Raw genomic sequence first — 24550 nt, 5'->3', positions numbered from 1 at the left:
TGTTTGCTGGGGAAGGTCCAAGGAAGAAGTTTCTAGGTGATGGAAACATTTTATGTCTTGATTACACATTTTCTATACATCAACAGGAACAAAGAATAAAAAATAAATACTGAATTCTGATTTTTAGATTTGCTTAGAGTTAAACAGTGAGAGAGACAGACAGAAAGGTCTTCCTTCTGTTGGTTCACCTTCGAAATGGCCACTATGGCCAGAGCTATGCTGATCCGAAGTCAGGAGCCAGGTGCTTCGTCCTGGTCTCTCATGCGGGTGAAGGGGCTCAAGCACTTGGGCCATCCTCCACTGCCTTCCCGGGCCACAGCAGAGAGCTGGACTGGAAGACGAGCAACTGGGACTAGAACTGGCGCTCATATGGGATGCCAGCACCGCAGGCAGAGGATTAACCAAGTGAGCCACGGCGCCAGCCCCCACAATAAAGTTCCTAAACTATGTTTTGTGTCTAAGCTTGACCAAAAAGGTAAGTAATTTGTGATAGTCAGAACAGTGCTGTTTTGGCTGGTGCCATTTCTCTGTCTCTGTATCTTTCAGCATTTCAAATAAAATGAAAATAAGTATTTTAGAGTCCAGTTCTTAATAACAATACCCTGAAGTATTTAAGAGTGATAAGAATAATACTGAATGCATTACCAAATGGTTCAGAAGAAAAATATGCTTCCAGATTTGGAGAAGTTGAAAAAACAATGTAAACGGAGTAAAATGTAAGAAAATTTTGAATCTAGGTAAAGTTATAAACGAGCTCACTAGGCTAATCCTCCGCCTTGCGGCGCCGGCACACCGGGTTCTAGTCCCGGTCGGGGGGTCGGGGAGCCGGATTCTGTCCCGGTTGCCCCTCTTCCAGGCCAGCTCTCTGCTGTGGCCAGGGAGTGCAGTGGAGGATGGCTCAAGTCCTTGGACCCTGCACCCCATGGGAGAACAGGATAAGTACCTGGCTCCTGCCTTCAGATCAGCATGGTGCACCGGCCGCAGCGCGCCGGCCGCGGTGGCCATTGGAGGGTGAACCAACAGCAAAGGAAGACCTTTCTCTCTGCCTCTCTCTCTCACTGTCCACTCTGCCTGTCAAAAACTTAAAAAAAAATGAGTTCTCTATACACTTCTTGCCATTTTTATGCAGTGTGAAATTATATCAATGTGAAAAAGTTCAGAAAACAAATATGATGAATATCTAAGTGTAGGAGGCTTATATTCTCCTTTCACAGAGTTTCTTATGCAGGAAATGCAGCAAAATAAAAATTGTATTGTCCATTTGCATGATTCACAATATGCAAAAGGGTTGCAACATCTTGATTTTGTTCTGACAATCAACTTGGGAAGTTGAAATCCTTGTGGCCACCCCACAGATGCAAAAACTAAAGTTCAGGGGCCAGTGCTGTAGCGTAGTAGGTTAGGCATCTGCCCATAGCACTGTATCTCCAATGAGCGTTGGTTCGAGCCCTGGCTGCTCCACTTGCGATCCAATTCTCTGATGAAGGCCTGGGAAAGCAGTAGAAAATGCCCCAAGTGCTTGGGGCCCTGTACCTGCATGGGAGACCCGGGAGAAATTCCTGGCTCCTGGCTTTAGATCAGCCCAGCTCCAGGCCATGGCAGCCACTTGGTGAATGAACCAGTGAACAGAAGATCTCTCTGTGTCTCTCCCTATCTCTGTCTGTAACTCTGACTCTCAAATACATACATAAATCTTAACCAAAAAAAAAAAAAAAAAAAAAAAAAAAAAAAAAGAGAGAGAGAGAGAGAAACTAAAGTTCAGAGATCTTAAATTGCTCCTCTGCAGTCACACGGGGTCAGTCTCATACATAAAACGACAATTCTGTGCTCTGGTTTAAAGTTAATCTAGCCTTTAAATGATAGCAAAGTTGGTCCATACTTTTACCAATTCACCTTCTAAGGTTGTAAAGGGCAGGTCATTGGTAGAGAAGCAGAACAGGCACAGGGATATTTAGGAACATCTGGGAGCACTGAGAACTGAAGGACGTGGATGACAGTGGTGACAATAAGATTAAAGACGGGGCAAGAGTTGCCCAGCCCAGCTCCATGTGGGTTATTCTTTCGGGGAGGACGTTAATAAGTTTCTATCTGCACACATACAACTTTAAAAATACAACAGGCAATATTAGCATACTGCTAAAAATGCTTTCTCTTGAAGTATCTACATCAGTGTCAAAAACATTTTTATTTTCTTAAAGACATGAAGTATGAAACAAGAAAATCATGTCAAAACCAAGAAATAATTCCACTGAGTGGCTAAGAAGAGTAAAATGCAGGGTTGGGAAGGATAATTTTTAATTCATCACAGTTCTAATATAGCTTTCTTAGCTTCTGCTCAAATCAAATCTATTTGAAAAACATTTTATGTCCTATGTGACTGCACATGTGTTTAGATTAAATGAAACTCTCTATTCCTTCATATATTTGTACTTTGAAGAGATATATTATTGGTGTCATTGACCTATAATAAGTACATTTATAATAGATAATTACAAAGATGGCACTAATATTATGCAAGTCATTAATAGATAATTGAAAGACATCACTAATATTATGGAAGTCTGGTTAACATTTAGCAAGTGTATGTAAGAATATCAAACATAAATTTATTAAATCAGAGGTTAATAGAGCAAGGTTGCTGACTTACTAAGTCCTGTCTATGTGCAATAGAAAATGCTGAATCTTGAGCAAAAAATACTTTTTATTTGCAACACACTTAGGATATAGATGTTACTCACCTGTAGTACACACACACACACACACACAAAAACAAAAATACAGGGGAACTTCAAGAAGTTTTGTGAAAAATGTAATTGAAAGATTTGTTTTGATGCAAAATATTTTTGAAATCTGTGTATAGTATTCTCATAATACACATTTTCATGAATATTGTGGAGACCCCTCGTATGTACAGATGTTGTAAAAAGCCAAGGTTACCAGGGAATGGGAAAATGGCCTGCTGCAGATGTTTGTTGTATTATGATTGAAAACAGGTTAAAATATAATGATGAGGCAGCAACATTCTTTAGCTGTTGGAGAGGTTGCAACCTAGTCACCTACATGGAGCATTGAATGCACAGAATCAGAAAGCACTTTAGATGTAGATGGGGCAGTACCCTGACAGTTCCTCTGGAGGCCAGCTAGTGGGCCATGTAGGAATCAGGCCCAGAGTCCTGATTCTACAGATTCTTGGGGTTGGACATCCAATCTACTCGCACTATGGTGATGTGTTTTTAGACATAGGCTCAATCCTTTCATGCTGATTCCCCCTGGCTCTCCCTATGACCCCTAAAACTTTCCCAGACCTCAGAGTCTGATAATTCATCTGTTTTCAACAGAGAGCTCTCAGTGTCTTTGTTGGTAGCATAGTTAAGTGTATTTAACCTGAGTAACCACAGCTGTTTAGTTCACACGTGTGTGCCCGTGGCTCTTTCCTCTGAGATTCTGGATGCAGGCTGCAAGTTGGTGCTCCTAATCCTCATAGATGACGTCATTCACTGGAGGTGGCCCCTATTTGGTGAGGCTCAGGGAATCAGTCCTAGGTTAGGTGCAAAAATATGAGGATGCTGATCTTTTTCTGAAAAAATTCAGAACTGTTTGGATGTGGCTATCTGAGAGGTGTCAACTCTTATGTGAAAGAAGATAATTAACATGTTTTTGGGCCCAAGATCATTCATATCTTTTTCCTTTCCCCCATCTCTCTCTACTCACCCCTTTATTTCCTGTGGTACTGCCTTAGGAATGGCAGTGTGTAAGAAAAGCAAGTAAATTCCAGGATTTAAAGGGAATTTTGCCCTGTTATTTTATAAAAATGAAGTTAGAAATGCATGACATTAGTTCTAAATTTTATTTACTTATTTATTGATTAATGTTAATTTATTTAAGGGGAAGAGAAAGAGAGGGAGTGAGGGAGAGAGAGAGAGAGAGAGAGAGAGAATCTCCCACTTAGTATTTCACTGCCCCAAATACTCACAACAGCTGGGGTTAAGGCCAGCTTAAGCTGAGAAACCAACTCAGGTTTCCTACACACTTGTTCTATCACCTACTGTTTCCCAAGGTGCACATTAACATGAAACTGGAATCGGGAGCAAAGTCACGGCTTGAACCAGGCACTCTGATATGGGATGCAGGCATCCGAATTTGCTGCACCAAATGCACCCCTGATGGAAGAGTTTAGTGAGTTTGCATGAAATGGGATGCTTGGCAATGCCTGCTCTGGTGACCTTATCTGGGAAGGGACATGTGACATGCTACTTACCCATACACACAGTGGGCAGCAGACACCAGCCAGTCTCTGCTAACTAGAGAAGCACCGCAGAGCAGTTGACTGTTGTAGTACAGAGCAACAATCCAGGGCCAGGCCCCTTCGTTGGCATTAGTCCCTCCAACAATCCTGGGACTGACGTCTTGGGCCACTAGCTTTGTTCCACATACTGTTCAAATAAATGAAGAGAGAATATCTACTTTACTTTGTTAGGTTTCTTTTGACCATGAAAATTGAATAGTGAGAAAATGCCCAAGGGACTTACATGCTCCTCTTAGAATTTTAAACTGAAAACTTGAAGGAGACATAACAAAATATTTACTTACACTTATGGTTACACTGTAACATAATGAGGGAATCTTGTAAACATTGTGAGCTGTAATGGAAAAATAATTATATTTCAAAAATTGTACATGTAACATTTTATAGTAAAACAGTGTAGGTTATCCCTACTTTCTTGTTTTAGTAAATAAGCGTTTCAACGGAAATATCATCTAGGAGATGTGGGCAGGTTGAAATGCAGAGCAGAAATAGGCCCAGTTAAGACAAATAGAGCTGCATGTGCATCCGTGCCACTTGCTCTTCATGTGATTTTGGGTAAGTTGTAGAATATCCCCCAAAACCTAAGTTCTTCATCCATAAAATGGGGCCAACAATCTTTACAATAGTAGAATTTTATGAGGATTGAAGCAAATGCTTTCCATAGAATTATTTCCATGCCTTATACATAATGAACATTAATCATTGATAGGTATGCTTGTTTTTCTCTAACCAACCTTGCAATTCATCATTCAGCAATTTAGTAGTCTTCCCTTATCCTCAGCAGATACCTTTTAACACCCCCAGTGGATGCCAGAAACCACAGATAATACTGAACCCTGCAATTAAATGCCCTTTTGATTTTAATCAAGCACTTATCACACCATAACTGTAACTCTTGCATCTTGAGTATATGAGAGCAAATGACATTGGTTTCTTCTCACAATAAAAGATTTATTCTTGGCATAGATTTTAGCAACACCAGCATGAGTTTCTTTTCTTTCCTTATTTACTCAGCAATTTCACTTTTTCACTTAAAGGAAACATTTTACAGCTTCTCTTTGGCACGTCCAATTCACAGGATCACTCTTTTGTGCTTTGAAGTCATTACTGAGTTAAAAAATGGTTAGTTGAATACAAGCATCATGAGACCCCAACAGTGTATTTGATAATCCTGAGAGCTACTAAATGACTTCTGTATGAGTACCGTATATGAAGACACTTCAAAATGTAGAACAATAATCATAGAAGTACATATGTCTCTTGGACAGACTAATTTCATTTTCTTTGGAGATGCAATTGCAGAATCATATGGTAGTTCTGTTTTTTTTCGGAGGAGCTTCCAAACTGTTTTCCACAATGGCTGTACCAATTTATATCCCAATCGGCAATGTATAAGTGCTCCTTCACATGTTTGTCAGCACTTGTTTTCATTTCCTTTTGGTAACAGCATATCTAACTAGAAGAGAAACCTCATAGTGGTTTTGATATGTATGTTCTTGATGACTAGTAATGTAAAGCATTTTTCGTTACCCTCACATTACACAATGTATACATGCATTGAAATATCATGTGATATCAATAAATATATATAATTTTTATGCCAGTCAAATATTTTTAAATACAGAAACTGAATTAAAAGTAAGATCACTTGGTGGCCAAATTTTTTGAAATTCATTCATAATATATTCATTATAAGCATTTCGCATAAACTTTTTGAAAAACTCTAGTATGTATGGATTTCAAAACTAAAACTTATGCTTTGATTTCATTTCCATAAACTTTTTGAAGTACCCTTATACAGTGTGGACAAACGGTACAGAGTAATAATTCATGCCTTGCACGGTATGACACAAGCCTGTCATGCTACTGACAATGGCATGTAATTAGAAATTGATGTATTGTTTGTTTCTGGAATTTTCCATTAAATATTGCATACTGTAGCTGACCACAAGTAACTGGAACCGCAGAGAGGAGGATCACATATAAGGAAGAAATAAAATACAGAGTGTGCCTCAGTCTTGCCAGTCCCACAGCTATTCAGTTCAATACTGTGGAAGGTTGATGAATAAATCAAAATTTTGCTTTCAAAAGAGCAGAAATGGAAATGGCAAAAAGTAGGCAAAAATATTGAAAACATCCATTACCTAAAAATTTGGATCCTAATTTTTTCCCATGCTATGAATTCTATTTTAAGCAAAAATTAAACCAAAAATTACTTTATTTTACAGTGTGTTATACTAACTAACCACTAGAGATCAGCATAACATAAGGAATTAAAACATGTGCCTACACTGTTTCCTATTGTAGCTACCGCAGATGATAGTCACCATAAAACAAAAAAGTACATGCGAACTCACATATATAATTTTAATGACATATTTATATCTTCAACTGCACTTTATTGGGTGTGTCATTTAGTTTTTTGAACTTTTAGACAAAAGAAAAATGAATGATAAATAAGACCATTTGTCCAAAGCAATTCTTCTGGAACATGTACTTCTGGAACAAGTCCAATAAGGTTTATTTGAACTCACATGCATTCATAATGTCTGATTCATAAACTCTTTACAATAGAAGATAATTTCAGTTGAAATACTAGAAAATATATTCTGTTGGTAACCAATGTGTATGTATCCATATCTATCTACACAGATTTATTGATATATTCTATAAGCTCCAAAGAAAAATCATCAATTATGTTGTGAAATTACATCCAAACTCTTTCTACCTCTGCAGTATTTGGCAAGAAAAATCCATATTCAAAATGATCCATCTTTCTAAGGTACTTTTTAATGATCTTAGAAAGATTAAGCAATGCTTAATGCTCTGTGCCATGCATAAAACTGATGAATTTGGGTGCTGTCATTGTGGGATACCAAATTAAGCATGCTCAAGTCCTGATTATTCCACTTCTTATCTAACTTCTTGTTAATGAGCCTGAGAGGCAGAAAATGGTGACCCAAGTACTTGGGTTCATGCCACCCATGTGGAAGACCCAGATGGAGTTTTGGCTACCAGCTTCAGCCTGGACCAGCCCGAGCTATTGTAGCCATTTGGGGAGTGAATCAGTTGGTGGAAGATTCTCTCTCTCTCTTACTCTGCCTTTCAAATAAATCCTTTATTTTTAATTGTTTTTTGTAAGCAGCACATACAAGTTTCTGATTAACTTAAAGGTAACAAGAAAACACCACTGGCCGGCGCCATGGCTCACTAGGCTAATCCTCTGCCTTGTGGCGCCAGCACACCGGGTTCTAGTCCCAGTCGGGGCGCCAGATTGTGTCCCGGTTGCCCCTCTTCCAGGCCAGCTCTCTGCTGTGGCCAGGGAGTGTAGTGGAGGATGACCCAAGTACTTGGGCCCTGCACCCCATGGGAGACCAGGATAAGCACCGGGCTCCTGCCATTGGATCAGTGCGGTGCGCCGGCCACAGCGCGCCAGCCGCGGCGGCCATTGGAGGGTGAACCAAAGGCAAAAGGAAGACCTTTCTCTCTGTCTCTCTCTCTCACTGTCCACTCTGCCTGTCAAAAAATAAAAAAAAAAAAAGAAAACACCACTGAATTTGCACACACTTCTCCAACAAACTCGCACATGCAGTGTCTCATGCTTGCTGTATCTCTAGTCAGAAAGAATAGTGAATACATCTTTTGTCTAGATATATTTATAAGAAATGGAGAGAAACATAATTTCCAACCTGGCCTTGTCCCTAGAGTCAGAACCAGGTTAGTCCTCTGTACAAGAAGAATGACTGTGCCATGATCCTGTGTCTTTCTCTCCGATGAGCTGTGCAAAGGTATGCTACACATGGATGGAATTTTAATCTGCTGTATTGACAAAAAAAAAAAAAAAACTAATTTCTCTCTCAACTTATGTCTAGTTATGCACTCCCTGCTTTTCTTTTCTTTCTCCATTCTAGAACTGCTCTTTAGAATGGGCTGCTGCCTTCAGGAATTTAGAAGATGGCATGTTAAAGTGGAAAAGTATTGGATTCAAATAATGTTGGATTATACTCTTCATACTGCCTCTTAAGTTTGAGAACTGTGCAAATCACTGATCAACAATAGGCTTCCCTTTCCTCATCCTTATAATCAAGGAATTCTGATAAAGTTACAGAGCTTCTAGAGAGAGTGGAAATAATCTCAACAATATTTCTACTTTGGAAGCAGTCGAAGATATGCATTTAATAAAGTGCTTGATAAGCACTTTGTATCTTATAGCTAGTACTCCTCTTAGAACAAAATGTTGAATAATATATATTGTCAAATTTCCATTGATTTCTAGGACTAAAACTGAAGTGGTCCAAAACTTTGGAAGAAAAGAGAACTCAGTATTGGCAGCTCATAAACTGTACATTTCTTATTACATCAGGTCATATTGCAGATATCACGCTAAATAGTCTTCGCAATGGTGGGAAATGGTAGCCTGAGTGTGTCAAATACTTGACAATAGAATTTAAAAATGAGGATATAGGTAATTTTTCATAGTTGGACAATCATTTTTACTAGTCATTCTCTTCTTTCTTAATTTTTAAAAGTTTATTTATTTATATATCCAGTAAGAGAGCAAACAATAAGATAGAGAGAGAGGGATATATTCCATTTACTAGTTCATTAACCAAATGCCCTCAGAGCAACAGTTGGGTCAGGCTAAAGACAGGAGCCAGGAGCTCCATCCGTATATTTCACACATGTGGCAAGGACCCAAGTACTTCATTCATGATCTGCCGCCTCCCATGGTGTGCATTAGCAGTAAGCTGGATGGAAACTAGAACCCAGAGGTGGCACTCCATCCCAGGCACTCTAATAGGGGATGCGAGCACCCCAAGTGGTGGCTCACCCTGCTGCACTATAACCTCTGACCTGTAACTGGCATTTTTTGTTAAGTATTTACCAGCTTAGCTCTGCTCTGAAATACCTATAAAGTTAAGATGAATTTTTTTTCTAAAATTCCTTTGCTTTTCCTTGAAGATTCTTAAATAAGATATGAATAGAAGAAATTCTCAGTGAACAAGCTACTTCAAGATCTATAATGACTGTATAAATTTAGATAAATCATACAGAAAGAAAACTTAGAATCCTGCCCCATCACTTCCAGATGCTTTGCTTTATCCCCAATGAGACTCATAATACCAATCAGGGCCCAGCAAACACTGATATAAAACATTCAACTGCAAAGTACCTTTATTGGCACTAAAAATACTCCTTTACCAATTTATTTTACTAGTTTAGCACAGAGAAATGGAAAATTGTCATGCATAATTGACTAATTATATAATTTCATTTTTAACCATTAAGCATGTAAAACAAAATATCTTGCAATAGCATCTTAAATCTTTGTAGTTACAGCTTCTTCTTAGAGTTATATTCTTTCTGCCCACACCTGGCATTTAATGCAGCTGTAAACTTTAGAATCCAACTGCACAATTTCAAGCAAAAAAGTGTTGCTAACATCCATGTAGGAGAAATGACTAAATGTAAGCTAAAATAGAGCTTTGAAAACCAGGAGGATGCTGCTTATTAGTACCTAAGGTTCTAAGGTGCAAATAAATCTAATTTTAAAAAGCAAATGGAATGCATAGTACAACTACAAGTCTATACTCTTTTAGATAATATTCATGTTCTATTGGCTAATAAAGAGAAAACAATACACTCATTTCCTCCAATCCCCATTATTGTCTTTAATGAAACTAATTTTTGTCACTTTTTTAGTGTTATCAACATTGGACTTATTTATCCTAGGTCTCACAATTTCTACCGCATTCATTTTTTTAATGAATCTAAGGGCAAAAATAAAGCAATGTATGGAATTTGAACTTATCAAATCCCTGGTGTAGTAAAAAGTTACATAGAAAACTCTAATTTGACCATCTTATCCTATATAAAAGAGCTAGGCAATGTCATCAGATAGGATTGGTTGGATAGTATTTGATGAAAGAATAGAGAAAGTCAAATAACTTTCAAGATTTTATGGCCATTATGTGGCAGCATTCAAATATGTCTGGATTTAAAAAATCTATCCCTTTCCCAGTTCATGTACAATTTTATCAAGAACAAATCTTAGACCTACCTTGGTGTTAGAATTAAGCTACCATTAGGCGCCGTGTTTAATTTCACAAATGGTCCAGTTTCAGTAGAGAAGATTGGAGTTGATGAGTTTTCATTCCTAGGGAAAATAGACATATAGACAGAAGCAAATAAAGAAACCATAAGCTACACTTTTAGTTACTTAATGCTGTGGACATTGAATGAAATTATGACATTCCACATGAGGGAATTAATATTTTAATATAAAGCTTCATATGTTTTGCTGTCTGAAAGATAGTGCATATCCATAGAATTACCCATAATGACACAGAATGTCATTTTAATTTATGCATAATATCTGTAGTCCTTGTTTTCACTTGCACATATCATTTTATCAACTGATTTTTTTTCTCATTTGACTTTTTCTGTGTTGCCCAATAACTCTAAAATGATAGATTCGGAGTGTCAATTTCACAAAATTGCTGCATCATAATTTATGAAGTCTTTATGTATGCTCCTTAAGAACAACATAGGAAATGAAGATAATCTATATTTATCATTCAACAGGGTGCTTTGTTCCTGATATTACATTGAATTCAAAGCCTAATAAGCCCGAATTTAAAGTCAGAGTCATGTGATTGCTCTAAAGGGAGTAGTATGTATCTTCCACTGGGGAGTGTCAATTGATGTTCTACCACAGGGTGGAGAAAGAGACACTTACATGTGACAAGACATTTAAACCCATCGGCTTTCTATTCCTTGAAATCTGTTATATCCATGCTCTCAAATGTGAGTCTTAACTAAAGATTTCTCATTATCCTTTCTTTCTCTAGACAGAGACCTTAAGCTTTCAATTCCTAAATGTTTTTCTGCCTTTTGCTTATTCCAGATTTTAATGTTGACATAAAAATATGCGTTAGGCTATAAATGTCCTGGTTTCTGCTATCTTCTGCTAGTCAGCAAGAAGATGATGCTATTCCTACCTACTGAAGAAGCTTGCTGGGTTTATTCATTGCCTCTTGAAAAAAAAATAGTCCAATGTCTTCCCACACTACAGTGAGCACTGAGCCTTCCTGTCTGGATGTAGGATATTTCCAAGAAACACTCGGAGTTACGATTAAAAAGAGAAGAATTAAGCAGAGGGTAGTTCCTGTCTTTCTGAATGCTTTGTATGAACTGAGAATGTCTGGTAGTTTTAATCCACTGAACAGAGATCTGGGGCAGTGGAGGCTTTATTGAGAGTCCCAGAATTTAGCACCCTATGAATTTTATTTTACCAGCAGATAAAAGTAACTCAAGCATTCAAAGCTATTACCATTACTTTAATAAAATCTGAAATAGATTTATCAACAGAAAGATGGACCTTGTTGGTTTTGTTAGAGAAGAATCATTTTATTTAAGTGTTTATGTAAATGCAGTTTCTAGAGGTAGGAAACAAAGTGGGCATGAAAAACTCAAAAGCAGCCAAGGATGCAGAAGGTCAGTAACACCCAGGTAGTGAGGGCATCACTAATGCAGAATGGCTATGTTTAAGGACTCACACTTTCACAGAAGACAGATTGAGGATCAAAACAGATTTCAGAGGACTTTGAAACAGACCATTGAGGATGATTCTGGTAGAATTCATCGCATTCATCTAGGATTTTAAAAATATGAGTGAGGGATGTGTTTTTGGCCTAGTGGTAAAACCTCCCAAGTCCTTTATTGGGGTGCCTGGATTATTTCTGGCTCTTGCTCCTGATTCCAACTTCCTGCTAATGCAGACCCTGGGAGGCAGTGGTCATCACCACTAATTAGGTTTCTGCCACCTGTGTGGGAGACATACATCAAGTTCCCAGTTCTCAGCTTTAACCAGATCCAGTCCTGTCTGTCCAAATGTTGCAGACAGGAAGCATGAGTTTTATCAGCAAACGCTTTAGAAGTGAAAGTCCCCAGTTATGGGCATTTGGTGTAGTTGTTGAGACACACTTAAGATACCTACATCCAATATGGGAGTGCCTGGGTTGGAGGCTGCCCTCTGTTTCTGATCTCAGCTGCTTGTTAATGCACACCCCAAGAGGCACATTGATGGCTCAAGTGTTTGGGTCCCTTCCATCCACCCAGGGACCTGTATTGACTTTCAGACTCCTGGCCTCAGCCTGACCCAGCCACAGTTTGTGGGCATTTGGGAAATGAACCAGCAAATGAGATTTCTCCTCTTTCTCTCTTCTTTTTTCCCCCTGTTACCTTTCAAAACATAAACAAATAATTTTTTGAAAGAAATACAAATACTCTAGCCTCACTCCATGCCAAGAACCAGAACCTCTTGGATTGAGGGTCCCATGCTCTGTGTTACAACAAGTTCTCTAGCTGTCAGAAAACCCAAATAGATGCCCAAATAGATGTTGTTTTCTTCTACTTGCATGAGTCTCTGCTCTTGTACTTCTAAGGTGATTTCTAGCCACCTGATAATCCGTTTTTAGGCACTCATCAGTAGTGGGTAAATATCTTGGAGGATGTTTCCTTAATATATTTCAGAGATGTAGAGTCTAGACTTTTCAATTTCCTGTCTATTTTTCCTTTCCTGTCCCTTGGATAGGAACTTGAAGAGACCTATTAATATCTCTGGAAATTAGAAACAAAATATAGACAAACATTAAATGAATATTGATACTAACAACCTAACAGTACTATATAGTGACCATCAGTTTATATGAAAATTTCCAGTTTTCAGTGGCAGATATTAAAATTTGGAGTTTAATTCAAAATGGACTACTTGCATTTCAAATTTTGCTAAGTCAGACTCATCTTTTTCTAACTGAACATAAGTTATTCCAGTTTGTATGCACAAGAAGCAGAATACACGGTAGCAGAAGTTTACAACAAACTATTCATTGTCTCAAGAAAGATGAGGCAATGAAAACACATTAAAATATTATTGATGGGGCCGGCACTGTGGCACAGTAGGTTAACCTTCCATCTGTGGCACCGGCATCCCATATGAGTGACAGTTCGAGTCTCAGCTGCTGCACTTTGGGTCCAGCTCCCTGCTAATGCACCGGGAAAAGCAGCAGAGGATGGCCCAGGGCCTTGGGCCCCTACACTCATGTGGGAGACCTGGAAGAAGCTCCTGGCTCCTGGATTTGGATTGGCCTAGTTCCAGCCATTGCGGCCATTTGGAGAGTGAACCAGCAGATGGAAGACCTCCCACCCCCACCCCCCCCGCCTCTCACTGTCTATAACTCTCCCCCTCAAATGAATAAATAAAATCTTTTAAAAAACTATTGACAAAATAAAGGGTTAGCAATCCCATTAAGTCACCAATTTCAAAGACAACATTTTGGAACTACTGAAAAATTGAATTGGTCAGAGAGTACATGATATTTTAAGTTCCAAAACTAATGCACACAAGAGAGGGGCTTCCCGCCTCTTTTCCTGTGCATGCAAAGAAATTGAATGTTAATTTTTTGAGAGGCACTCTGGGACAATTACTTTTTCTAAGTCTTGAAACCTTCCAGATCTGCAGGTTGAGATAAGTCCATCACATATTTACATAGCGGTTTGAAATCAGAGATGTTTGGTATCACACAGAAACACTGTTTAGCATTACCTTGTTGACATACTAGTGCTTCTAGCCACCTATTTCTAAACCTTTATTATCATTTTTATGAGATATGCACACTCAGAGGGCTCCCCTGACTTCAGGAACTTTATTGTATGTGAAAAAAAGAAGCAAACAGATGTAGTCATTATTATTGTTGAGGTCATACATGGAGCATAAGAATATGTTTTCAAGTGAATTCAAGAGAAAGAAAAAAGGATATCCCAGGGCCACTTGCATGGTATTAAATCTTCTTCCTCTCTTTTCAGGCCTTTCTCTTTTGTCTCACTCCTCAGACTGTATTTGCTCTGATAAGAATTCTCCCCTGAAGCAGGAGCTTAGGTACCAATGTTTAAAGCCTTTGGACACACTAAAGCTAAAAAGAATGATGTATGCTGCAAATACTGCAGCCAGGCACTGCAGCTCATTTCACACCCCAAAAGGTTTAAGTAATGAATAGAGCCAGGTAGGATTATCCTAAAAAGTGCTTTTTGGAGAAGGATGCACCTTCTTTTCAGATTGGAGTGGAAGAAGAGGATTGATTTGGTGGGATAGTAGTAGAGGGAGAGCATTTTATAGGCAAGGGTATGGTGGATGGAAGAGATGTGATGGCAAAGGTCATCCAGCTAGGAGTCATCACATGAAAGTGATTAGGCAAAACAAACATCATGGATGAATTTGATAGACTTAAATTGCTTACTGCTTGCTACTGTTATGGCAATATATCTGACACTCACTTAGCCCTATGATAATTCTTCACAAACTGGTAAGTTTACTTATTTTAGATTTGCTGGTCCTGACATTTAAAATTATCTTAGCCCAATTAATTTCCTTCTTTGTGCAGCTACTGTGTTAACAGCAGGAGGGAAGCGAGAGTCATTCTGGTAGCTATTCTCTGTTGTTTTACAGGTGTGCTGATGTTAGGAAGGAAACAAATTGCTGGCATTTCTACCAAAAATATGACTGAGAGATGTGATACTTCTAGGAGATTGTCGAAGAGACAGGCTCTCAATGGACATTATCTGGACACCTTGGACAACATGATCTACTGTAACATTACTTTCTCAGATGCTATCAGAGTTTATTTATTTTAGAGTAAGAGGCAGATGACACACTCATCCATATTTGGTACAAAGTTTTCTCAAGGCATATGTTTTCCACTGTATTATTACTTTATAAGAATTTGTGTGAAATTTCCTTTAGTAATCAGTGCAAACACTATCTGCCTTTCCTTATAAGACTGGTAACATTTATATAATCTCATAATGAAAGTTACAGAATTTTTAGTATTTTTCATTTTCCATGGATTTCCAGAAATCTCAGACATATATGATAGTAATTACAGTAACCTTCTGTAGATTTTCCTTCCTGTGTCTTTGGATTGCTTTTTCATGTAGTGTTCCTATTATATCCCTTCATATAGCCTTTTTCACATATAAGTCAACTTCTTTTTGAAAGGAAATAGGTATGAAGAAAAGAAGGGATAATGAAAGAAAATATTGGGAAAGAAAGAAAGAAAGTTAGTTAAATATGAAGAAAAAGACAAAATAAGGAAGAAAGAAAAAGACGGAAGAAGGAAGAGGATGAAAAAAATTAAAGGAGAGAGAGAAGAAAGAATATTATTCCATCGGACTGTGTCAATTTTATTTAAAATAATCTTTGATTTCCTAGAATATACAGGGCCAATTGCAGATTAAGCTGTTAGAGAAACAGAATGAACAGGAACTTTTTATTATGAATTCACAGTGTTTCAGTTTTCTCCTATTCTTACCTGTCTGTGTCTCAGAATACAGAAGGCACTCCCATCTCAAATAACAGTAGCTAAGAAAATGATAAAGGCCATTGCCTTGTGGTATAAACACAAACTCTTGTTTTTTATGTAACAAGCTATACATTGCCAAAAAAAAAAAAGAAAATACCAAACATCAGAAGGATTTTATTACTCTAATTTCTGTATAATTATATTCTTAGTAATTTCTGGAAACCCAAGTCTTTTTATAGCGCCAAAATACTGATTAAAAAGTATAAGCCAAAATTGAATTAAAGATAAAAGAATTCTACCAAAATTGTTAGTAAAAATCAGTGAAATTCCATATCAAAGAGTATCTTAATTCTCAGGAATATGTTTTCAGATACTTAGTGGACAAAATCATAAAGAGTTTTTTCCTAGTAGAAAATACTAGTTTGTGGGTTGGTGAAAACAGCCTCAGATATTCTTTGGAAAGAGATCTTTCTAAACTCTACAATTAGGCTCTGGTCTGTTGGGGGTAAAGTTATGTCAGAATAACAAACTAAGATAACCCCTGGATTAAGTCAGAGATAATTTTCAACAGAGCATTTACATCAAATTGCAGTAGAAAAATTTTTTTTGATGTTTTGTTTAAAAAAAAAAAATCAGGCACTATCAAACTGCTAAAGCTCGGGTAGGTTTTATACAAGTTCTGTGCCAAGAATGGTATGTTCCTTCAGTATGAGACGGCCTCCGTATCAGAATCACAGGAGCCTCTTTAGAGAACAAAGACTTCTGCATCTCTGTCTAGCCAGGTCCAAAACCTCTGAGCTCAGGTCATAGAGCCCTTGGTAGTCTATGAAAACAAACAGGAGTGCTGGGGTTACATATGAAATAATTACATTTTGATTTTTATTAATCTCTGTTCCAATACAAATGTGAATAACTAATTATCAGCAATACCCATAATATTATCATAAAAACAAATTATAGATATTTTCATATCTTATTGTAGTTGCTACACAAATACAAAAACACCCTTTATATTCACCTTTGATATTAAAGTAATTATTACAACCACCAGTATACCTTATCTAACATTAATAGAGAAATATATTACCATATCATATATTTAGTATTCCATTATTAGTTTACTCCCCAAGTGGCTTCAATAGCCAGGGCTGTGAAGCCTAAAGCCAGGAACCAAGAATTCCATCCGGGTCTCCCACATAGGTAGCAGGGGCACAAGCATTTGGCCCTTCTGCTACCTTCCTAGGCACATTCGCAGGGAGCTATATGAGATGCTAGAGTTGCAGGTGGAAGCTTAACTGGATAAGACGTAAGCCACCTTCTTAACTGTCACCCTCCATTGTCTGCATTCTTAGGATCCAGATATTTAACTATTTTTAAGACATTAATATTTCCTACATTCTACAAAGTTTCATAGTGCTCATGATATCTAGCTTGTGAAGGCTTAGCAAGGCAAATCAACTGCATCATTCATATACTAGGTCAGTTATAGGATGGAGTGCTTTCCTAGGAAAATCATTTAAAATCAATATTTTAAATTTCTTTAACGTTTATTCTTGTATCAGTCTAAAATGTTTTCGTTCACACTTTTATCAAATACATAAAAATGCTAAAAAGTACCTTTTGCTTATGCATCCTATAAATGGCAGGGAATGAAAAACTTTAATATAAAAGAAGGAAAGGCTGATGAAATCTGCCTCATATGATTTACTAGAATCTGTGGGGAATTGCATTTTGTACCCTATCTGCATAAATAATCTTGAGAGACTACAGCGCCTTTTTAATAAATTGACTCCTAAATTACTTTCCACTGTACCAAACACACATCATTTTAAACTCACTAAGTTTTCTTTCAGTTACCATACGCCAGTCTAGACAAATTCTCATTAAGGCTCTAACTTTCTTTCAATTACTAGAGCACTGTGGAGACTATTTAATAAGCACAGGCCCAAAGATTAAAGTCTTTAAAGAGATTACCTGACTTATTTCTGAAGAAAGCAAGTGTCTGACCTTCATCAAGAACTGTGTCTAAGGCAGTGGTATGTATTACTTGCTTTATACACACTAAAAGTCCGATTCTTTGTCCCTGTCTCCAACTGGAAAGACACTGGCCCATAAGAAATGAGGTCAGTGAACTTGAGGGTAAAATCTGTTTTGGGAAAAACACCATGTAAGTAAGCAGTACACAGTTGTATAGGACTATCTTTCATCCACTCAGCCTGGACCATTTTCTAGAACCCTTCTCTGAACTGGCCAAAATATTAGTTTCTACTGATAACATTGCATTAATCTCATTTTTTAAAAATTACCTATGCTTTTTTATTTTTATTTTTATTTGACAGGCAGAGTTAGACAGTGTGAGAGACAGAGAGAGAGTTATAGACAGTGAGAGAGAGAGAGAAAGGTCTTCCTTCCATTGGTTCACTCCCCTAATGGCAGCTACGGCCGGCACTGTGCTGATCCGAAGCCAGGAGCCGGGTGCTTCCTCCCGGTCTCCCATGCAGGTGCAGGGACCCAAGCACTTGGGCCACCCTCTGCTGCCCTTCCGGGTCACAGCAGAGAGCTGGACTGGAAGAGGAGCAACTGGGACTAGTACCGGGTACCCCAAATGGGACTAGAACCTAGGGTGCCGGCACCACACGTGGAGGATTAGCCAAGTGAGCCACAGCGCCGGCCCTCTATTCTTTATTAATCCCTGTCACATAAACCCTTAAAGCAAAGATTATGTCTTACTAATGGAACAAATGACATCATCACTAATGCTTACCTTTCTGATGCAGGAATAACCAACATATTTTATATATTTACTTACATATACTTATCATATGCTATTATTTGTAAATAACATTTATGTAATATGCTAATATTACATAAATACATAAAATGAAGTAAAGTTATATGTTTCCTTTTCAATACATTATGTCATACAAATACAGGAGTCAGTACTATGCTATATCCTTGAGATATTATTCAAAACATTGAAAGTAAAATTTCTATCAAAGGAAAATATTGATTATTTTGACCTTGTGAAGAATGACCCCCCTTAGCCCCATATAATCTTCAAGAAAACGTAGTTATATTTCACAAACAACAATGTAAAGAATGTCTGTGTTTATAATCATTTGAGGATGCTCCAAAATATAGTGAATTAGGACACAAAGCTCCTTGGCAGTGAAAACCAATCACCAAGGACATTCAAATGCATCAGCTGTGGAAACAAGGTCAAGTCACAAATCTCTTTAGCTTAATCTTTACGAAATTCCAAAGTCTATAAAGCTCTCCTCAGCATTGCTTCTTTGACACTGGAAGCAAATGACTTCCTAGGGCTTCATCTCTATGGACTGGATCTTGAACTAAAATCAACATTAATGTAGAAACCTGAAATCAATGCCACTTACTCATGCATTAATTGAAATCAGAATAAACAATTGGCCGGTGTCGTGACTCACTAGGCTAATCCTCCGCCTGCAGCGCTGGCACACCGGGTTCTAGTCCCGGTCAGGGCGCCGGATTCTGTCCCAGTTGCCCCTCTTCCAGGCCAGCTCTCTGCTGTGGCCAGGGAGTGCAGTGGAGGATGGCCCAAGTGCTTGGGCCCTGCACCCCATGGGAGACCAGGAGAAGTACCTGGCTCCTGCCTTCGGATCAGCGCGGTGCGCCGGCCACAGCGCGCTGGCCGCGGCGGCCATTGGAGGGTGAACCAACGGCAAAGGAAGACCTTTCTCTCTGTCTCTATCTCTCACTGTCCACTCTGCCTGTCAAAAAAAAAAAAAATATATATATATATATATATCCATTTCAGAGTTTTGTTAACTCTTTAGCAAAAATTACTATTCCTCCTGTTACCCAACCTCTTGAAGACTCTTTATATCTGAAAATCTCCTATGTTGAGAAGGGGTTCTTCAGCCTGTTTAAGAAAAACTAACATTGATGGAGAAGTAATGAAAGCTGAAAACTTGGGAATTGAGTGATACTAATGCAATTAAGGTACATCCTTAGATAGACTTCAATGATGCACATGTTTTATTAGGATATAGTTTCTGCAGGCAGGATCTTTGGTATTTGTTTAAGCATAATACATGCCATTTAGTAAGCAAAGTCCAAAGAGAGCAACTGATTCTTTCTTTTGGACAAATGGAGTAATTTCCTTAGCTCTGCAAAATACTTAAGAACTCACCATTCATTGAGTTCTCTTCCCTTAGGGTTCCCTTAGGGGTTCCGTCCCCGTTCCCAGCTACTCATTCCAATTCTGATCTCCATTTACTCTTAACAGAATCTTATTTTACTCTGGCAATCTGCACAGTTGCAAAACTGGATACTTTAGGTTTTTATTTTCAAAGCATTGCTTAAGGGGTGGGTTTAGCTTCTTGGCTTCTTTAACAATGTGTGTGAGTCTTTGTGTGCATGCTACTGTGTGTACATGGTAGTCTGTTCCTTAATAAACTGCCCTCCTCCCAGTCCTCTCTTGGAGTTCAAATAAACCGCTTGGTGTATAACCACAACATTTAAAAAAATAAAGAAAGCACACACAGTCTGCCCTTTATTCCTGTGGGTTCCATATTCCTAAATTTAACACCCACAGATAAAAAAAAATGTAAAATAAATTATGTGTACTGAATATGTCATCATTCCCTCAAGGAGTATTAATATTTTCTTAACTTTTACATAATCTTAAGTATTACAAGTAATCTATAAGAAATTTAAAGTTTACAGGATTATGTGAACAGGTTACATGCAAATACTATACCATTTCATGAAATGGACTTTTGCATCACAGAGATTGGTATTTGCAGGGGATCCAGGAAGCAATCCTGTGTAGATTCCAAGGGATGACTACACACATACACATATGTACACACACACACACACACACACACACTCACACCCAATACATGCACTCTCTCATACATATGTAAAACAGACAGGAAGTTTCCTAATACACATAAAGCAAATTGAAGATTATTTATGTGATGGATAAGAAAACTCACTTCCTTGGCTTTTGATAGGGATTGCCTTTCTGATGAGACTGATACCACTGGGTGAGGCTTGGAACTGTTCCCATTTAGAATGTATTGAGAAGACAAAAGAAACTGCAAAGTCTCAACCTAATTGCAAGAAGTTTGGGGGCACCCCGGCACCCTGAGTGTGACCCCCAGGCATATTCCTATGGGAAAATAATTGTACTCAGTACTTGGGTCTATCTTGAGTTTTAATATACAAAATAATTCTTTCATTCCAATAGAATTAAACATCTTTGATGGACTACAGTACAAATTCAGCTGATGTGCATAATGCTATTTCTAGTGAAAACATATTTTGTGACCTAAAACATTAAAAAATACTTTGAAACACATCTTAAAATTTTATGCATCATAATGTTTAATTATATGAATTACTAGTCATAGAAGGTATTCTTGTAGAGAAAAAATGTTAAATTGATTTTGATGAGGTACAAATAGTTGTAATAACTACCAAATGTGGAAGATGTATGCAAATATTTAGTAATGCATGGATTATTTTACTCTGTTACTTTAAATAACTTAGGAGAAATTAGAAATTGATTGCCATTTCAGGGGAAAAACAAAAGATAATGTTGGAATATATCTAAATATCTAGATACATTTATATGTACATATGTATGAACTAAGGTGTTGAAAAATATTATGGAAAGTAGAATTAAGAGATAAGCTTGCTTCAATGCAAAACATTTTTGAAATTCATGCATAACATTTTCATAATATGCATTTTCCATGAACTTTTTAAAAGGAATTTATTAGCACGTTCAATTCACAGCAAATGCATGATTAACACAATTGTTATCTATTCTCATGTTATGTATTCTATTCTCCATAAACTTTTGAAGACCCTTCATAACATAATAATTTATTATTTCACCTATTTATGAGATAATAATTAAGTTAAATGTTAGCAAGGTGATATTGAATACAATAATCATAGTTGATATCTTTATAGACCTCATAATTTAATGTGACAGAAACCTAGTAAATGATGTATTGCTATAAGTCATGGAAAAATCTACATGTGACCTAATATGTTTGGGAATCCCAATCTTCAAAATCATGAATTCCAAATGATTAGAATGGTGAGTTAGAGTTAACAGATTATAAAATGTGAGAGAAATAAATTATTATTATGCATTACCTTCCATTTTCCCCTCATTATTTTTGAGATAGAAAGGTAAAACTTTAACATGGTGAACTTAGGTATTTGATGTACTAGATGCTGAATTTAGATGTGGAGGTGCAACGCATTGTTGGAGAGTGATGAACTGGAAACTTTATTTGTATTACCCCTCTTGAAAAAGCCTTTTTCATGTCCTTTTACACATCAGTTGTATGTCTTCAAATTTTTCAGAAGTGTTGTAAACATGGTGCAAAGATAGATGTATATGCACACATCTATGTATCTGTAATACCATTATGACTAGTGATGTGTATTAGGATATAGTAAATTGGAATACAGTTATTCTGCCATATTTGTGGGTTATTTATTCCTTGATTAAAACAACTACAAATTGAAAATATTTGTAGTAGTGTCACTACTGAGCAAATAAAGATATTATATCTTGTCATTATTCCCCAAACAATTCTGTATAACCAGTATGTACAAAGCATTTACATTGTACTAGGTAATATTATTAATCTAGGAATGAGTTAAAGTACACAGAGGATATGCATAGGTTGTATTAAAATACTGAGAAATTTTTTCCATAATATTCATTTTCTTTTTTTAAATTTTATTTAAGGTATATAAGTTTCATGTATTTCAAATGTAAATATATAAGAGACTTGGACACCTATGTATTTTGTTATCCATAAGTGTCCTGGAATCAGCGCCCCACCATGGGTACAGAATTCACTTTATTTCCTTTTCCTAAAAAGTGATAATCTGGAAACCTGTTGGAGTGAGGTGGACACTATGGGAAATGGTGGCTTGATCAGCATAGCCCTGACTGTTAATGAACAACTTAATACATTATCCCTCTTAGTAGTTTTTTTATCTGTTCTACTTAATATGACTGGTTTAGATCTGTAATTGATGCACAGTTATTCTTAGGTGTTGAAAATTAACTGAGATGTGATCCCTGTTGAACATGGTGGTGGGAATGGGAGAGGGAAGAGATGTATAATTTGGGACATGCTCAGGCTGACTTGCCCCAAGTGGTGGAGTTGGAAGCATACCAGGGGATTCCAATTCAATCCCATCAAGGTGGCATGTACCAATGCCATCTCACTGTTCCAGGTGATCAGTTTCAGTTCACAGTTGGTCATGGTGAAGGGACTGGGAGTCAAAGGGAGCACATAGACAAGTCTAGTACCTGCTAACGCTAACTGATGGAGTAAATAAAGGGGAGAGTGATCCAACATGGGAAGTGAGATACTCAGCAGACTCATAGAATGGCAGATGTCCTAAATAGCACTCTGGCCTCAGAATCAGCCCTAAAGGCATTCGGAGCTGGCTGAAAAGCTCATGAGAGTATTTCAGGCATGGAAAGCCAAGACACTCTGGCAAAAGATCTCTGCGAGTGAGATCCCAGTGGAAAGAACAGGTCTTCAAAGAAGGAGGTACCTTTCTCTGAAGGGAGGAGAGAACCTCCACTTTGACTATGACCTTGTCTAAACAAGATAAGAGTCGGAGAACTCAGAGGGCTTCCATAGCCTTGGAAACTCATGACTGGAGCATAGGGAGATTACTGATGCCATAGACAGGAGTGTCAATTGGTAAAGTCAACAACAGGAGTCACTGTGCACTTACTCCTCATGTAGGATCTCTGTCCTTAATGTGCTGTGCATTGAGATTTAATGCTATAACGAGTACTCAAACAATATATTTCACTTTGTGTTTCTATGGGGGTGCAAACTGTTGAAATCCTTACTTAATGCATACTAAACTGATCCTCTGTAAAAAAAAAAAAAAAAAAAAAAAAGAAATTATCAATTCCCAACTTGACTCTCACTGGGATTAAACATGACAATAGGTCTGCTCTGATTTCATCATCATTTAAAAAAAATCATCTATTATTTTTCACTTTATGTTTCTGTGTGGGAGCAAACGGTTGAAATCCATACTTAATGTATACTAAGCTGATCTTCTGTATATTAAGATAATCGAAAATGAATCTTAATGTGAATGGAAGGGGAGAGGGAGTGGGAAAGGGGAGGGTTGTGGGTGGGAGGGACGGTATGGGGGGGAAGCCATTGTAACCCATAAGTCGTACTTTGGAAATTTATATGCATTAAATAAAATTAAAAAAAAAAAAGTGATAATCTGGAAAATATATTAAAAATACGAAAAATGCTGATGCAAGTTTAACAACAGATTATAATATTTAATATTTTAATAATATGATAATTGTAAAGATTTATTTTTATTTATATAAAAGCCAGAGAGAGAGAGAAATAAAAGTCTTCCATCTACTGTTCACTCCTCATATGCCTGAAACAACCAGGTCTGATCCAGGTCAAAACTGGGAGCCAGAAAATTCATGTGGGCAAGGCCCAAACTACTTCAGCTATCACCTGAGGTCTCACAGGGTTGGCCTTAGCAGGAATCTGGATTGGAATTGGAGAAGCTGACACTTGAAGCAGGCACTCCTATATGGGATGTGGAAGTCCCAGTCAACATCGTAAATGTTGTGCTGCAATGTCTGCCCCTGATATACTAATATTTATGCATTATTTATAAACATGATCTATTTATACTTGTATATTATTTGTAAAAGATTATAACAGTGCTTATTATTTGAAATTGGGGCTATTCATGGCTTTTATGTTCTTATTTTTGCTCATGGACATTTTACAAATTCATACATTTGATAAATGTTGAATTTCATAATAAACACAAGTTGATATCAACAGAAGAGTTTGAG

The 24550-nt window shown here is 37.4% G+C and overlaps 1 protein-coding gene across 1 annotated transcript in view; it reads right to left on the bottom strand.

Moving 5' to 3' along the window:
* The window catches only part of TMPRSS15 (transmembrane serine protease 15), a 134698-nt gene that overhangs the window by 15859 nt on the left and 94289 nt on the right, over nt 1-24550 (bottom strand). Inside the window, exons 20-22 of the mRNA XM_070071911.2 lie at nt 10368-10463; nt 4591-4640; nt 4259-4433 (exon numbers count right to left, since the gene is read on the bottom strand). Coding sequence (XP_069928012.2) covers nt 4259-4433; nt 4591-4640; nt 10368-10463 — 321 coding nt within the window. The remainder of the gene's footprint in view (nt 1-4258; nt 4434-4590; nt 4641-10367; nt 10464-24550) is intronic.

Source organism: Oryctolagus cuniculus, chromosome 4 (assembly GCF_051225735.1).
Source record: "Oryctolagus cuniculus isolate XC-2025 breed Fujian yellow rabbit chromosome 4, ASM5122573v1, whole genome shotgun sequence".
NCBI lineage: Eukaryota > Metazoa > Chordata > Mammalia > Lagomorpha > Leporidae > Oryctolagus > Oryctolagus cuniculus.
This window is presented reverse-complemented; position numbering and strand designations above follow the sequence as displayed.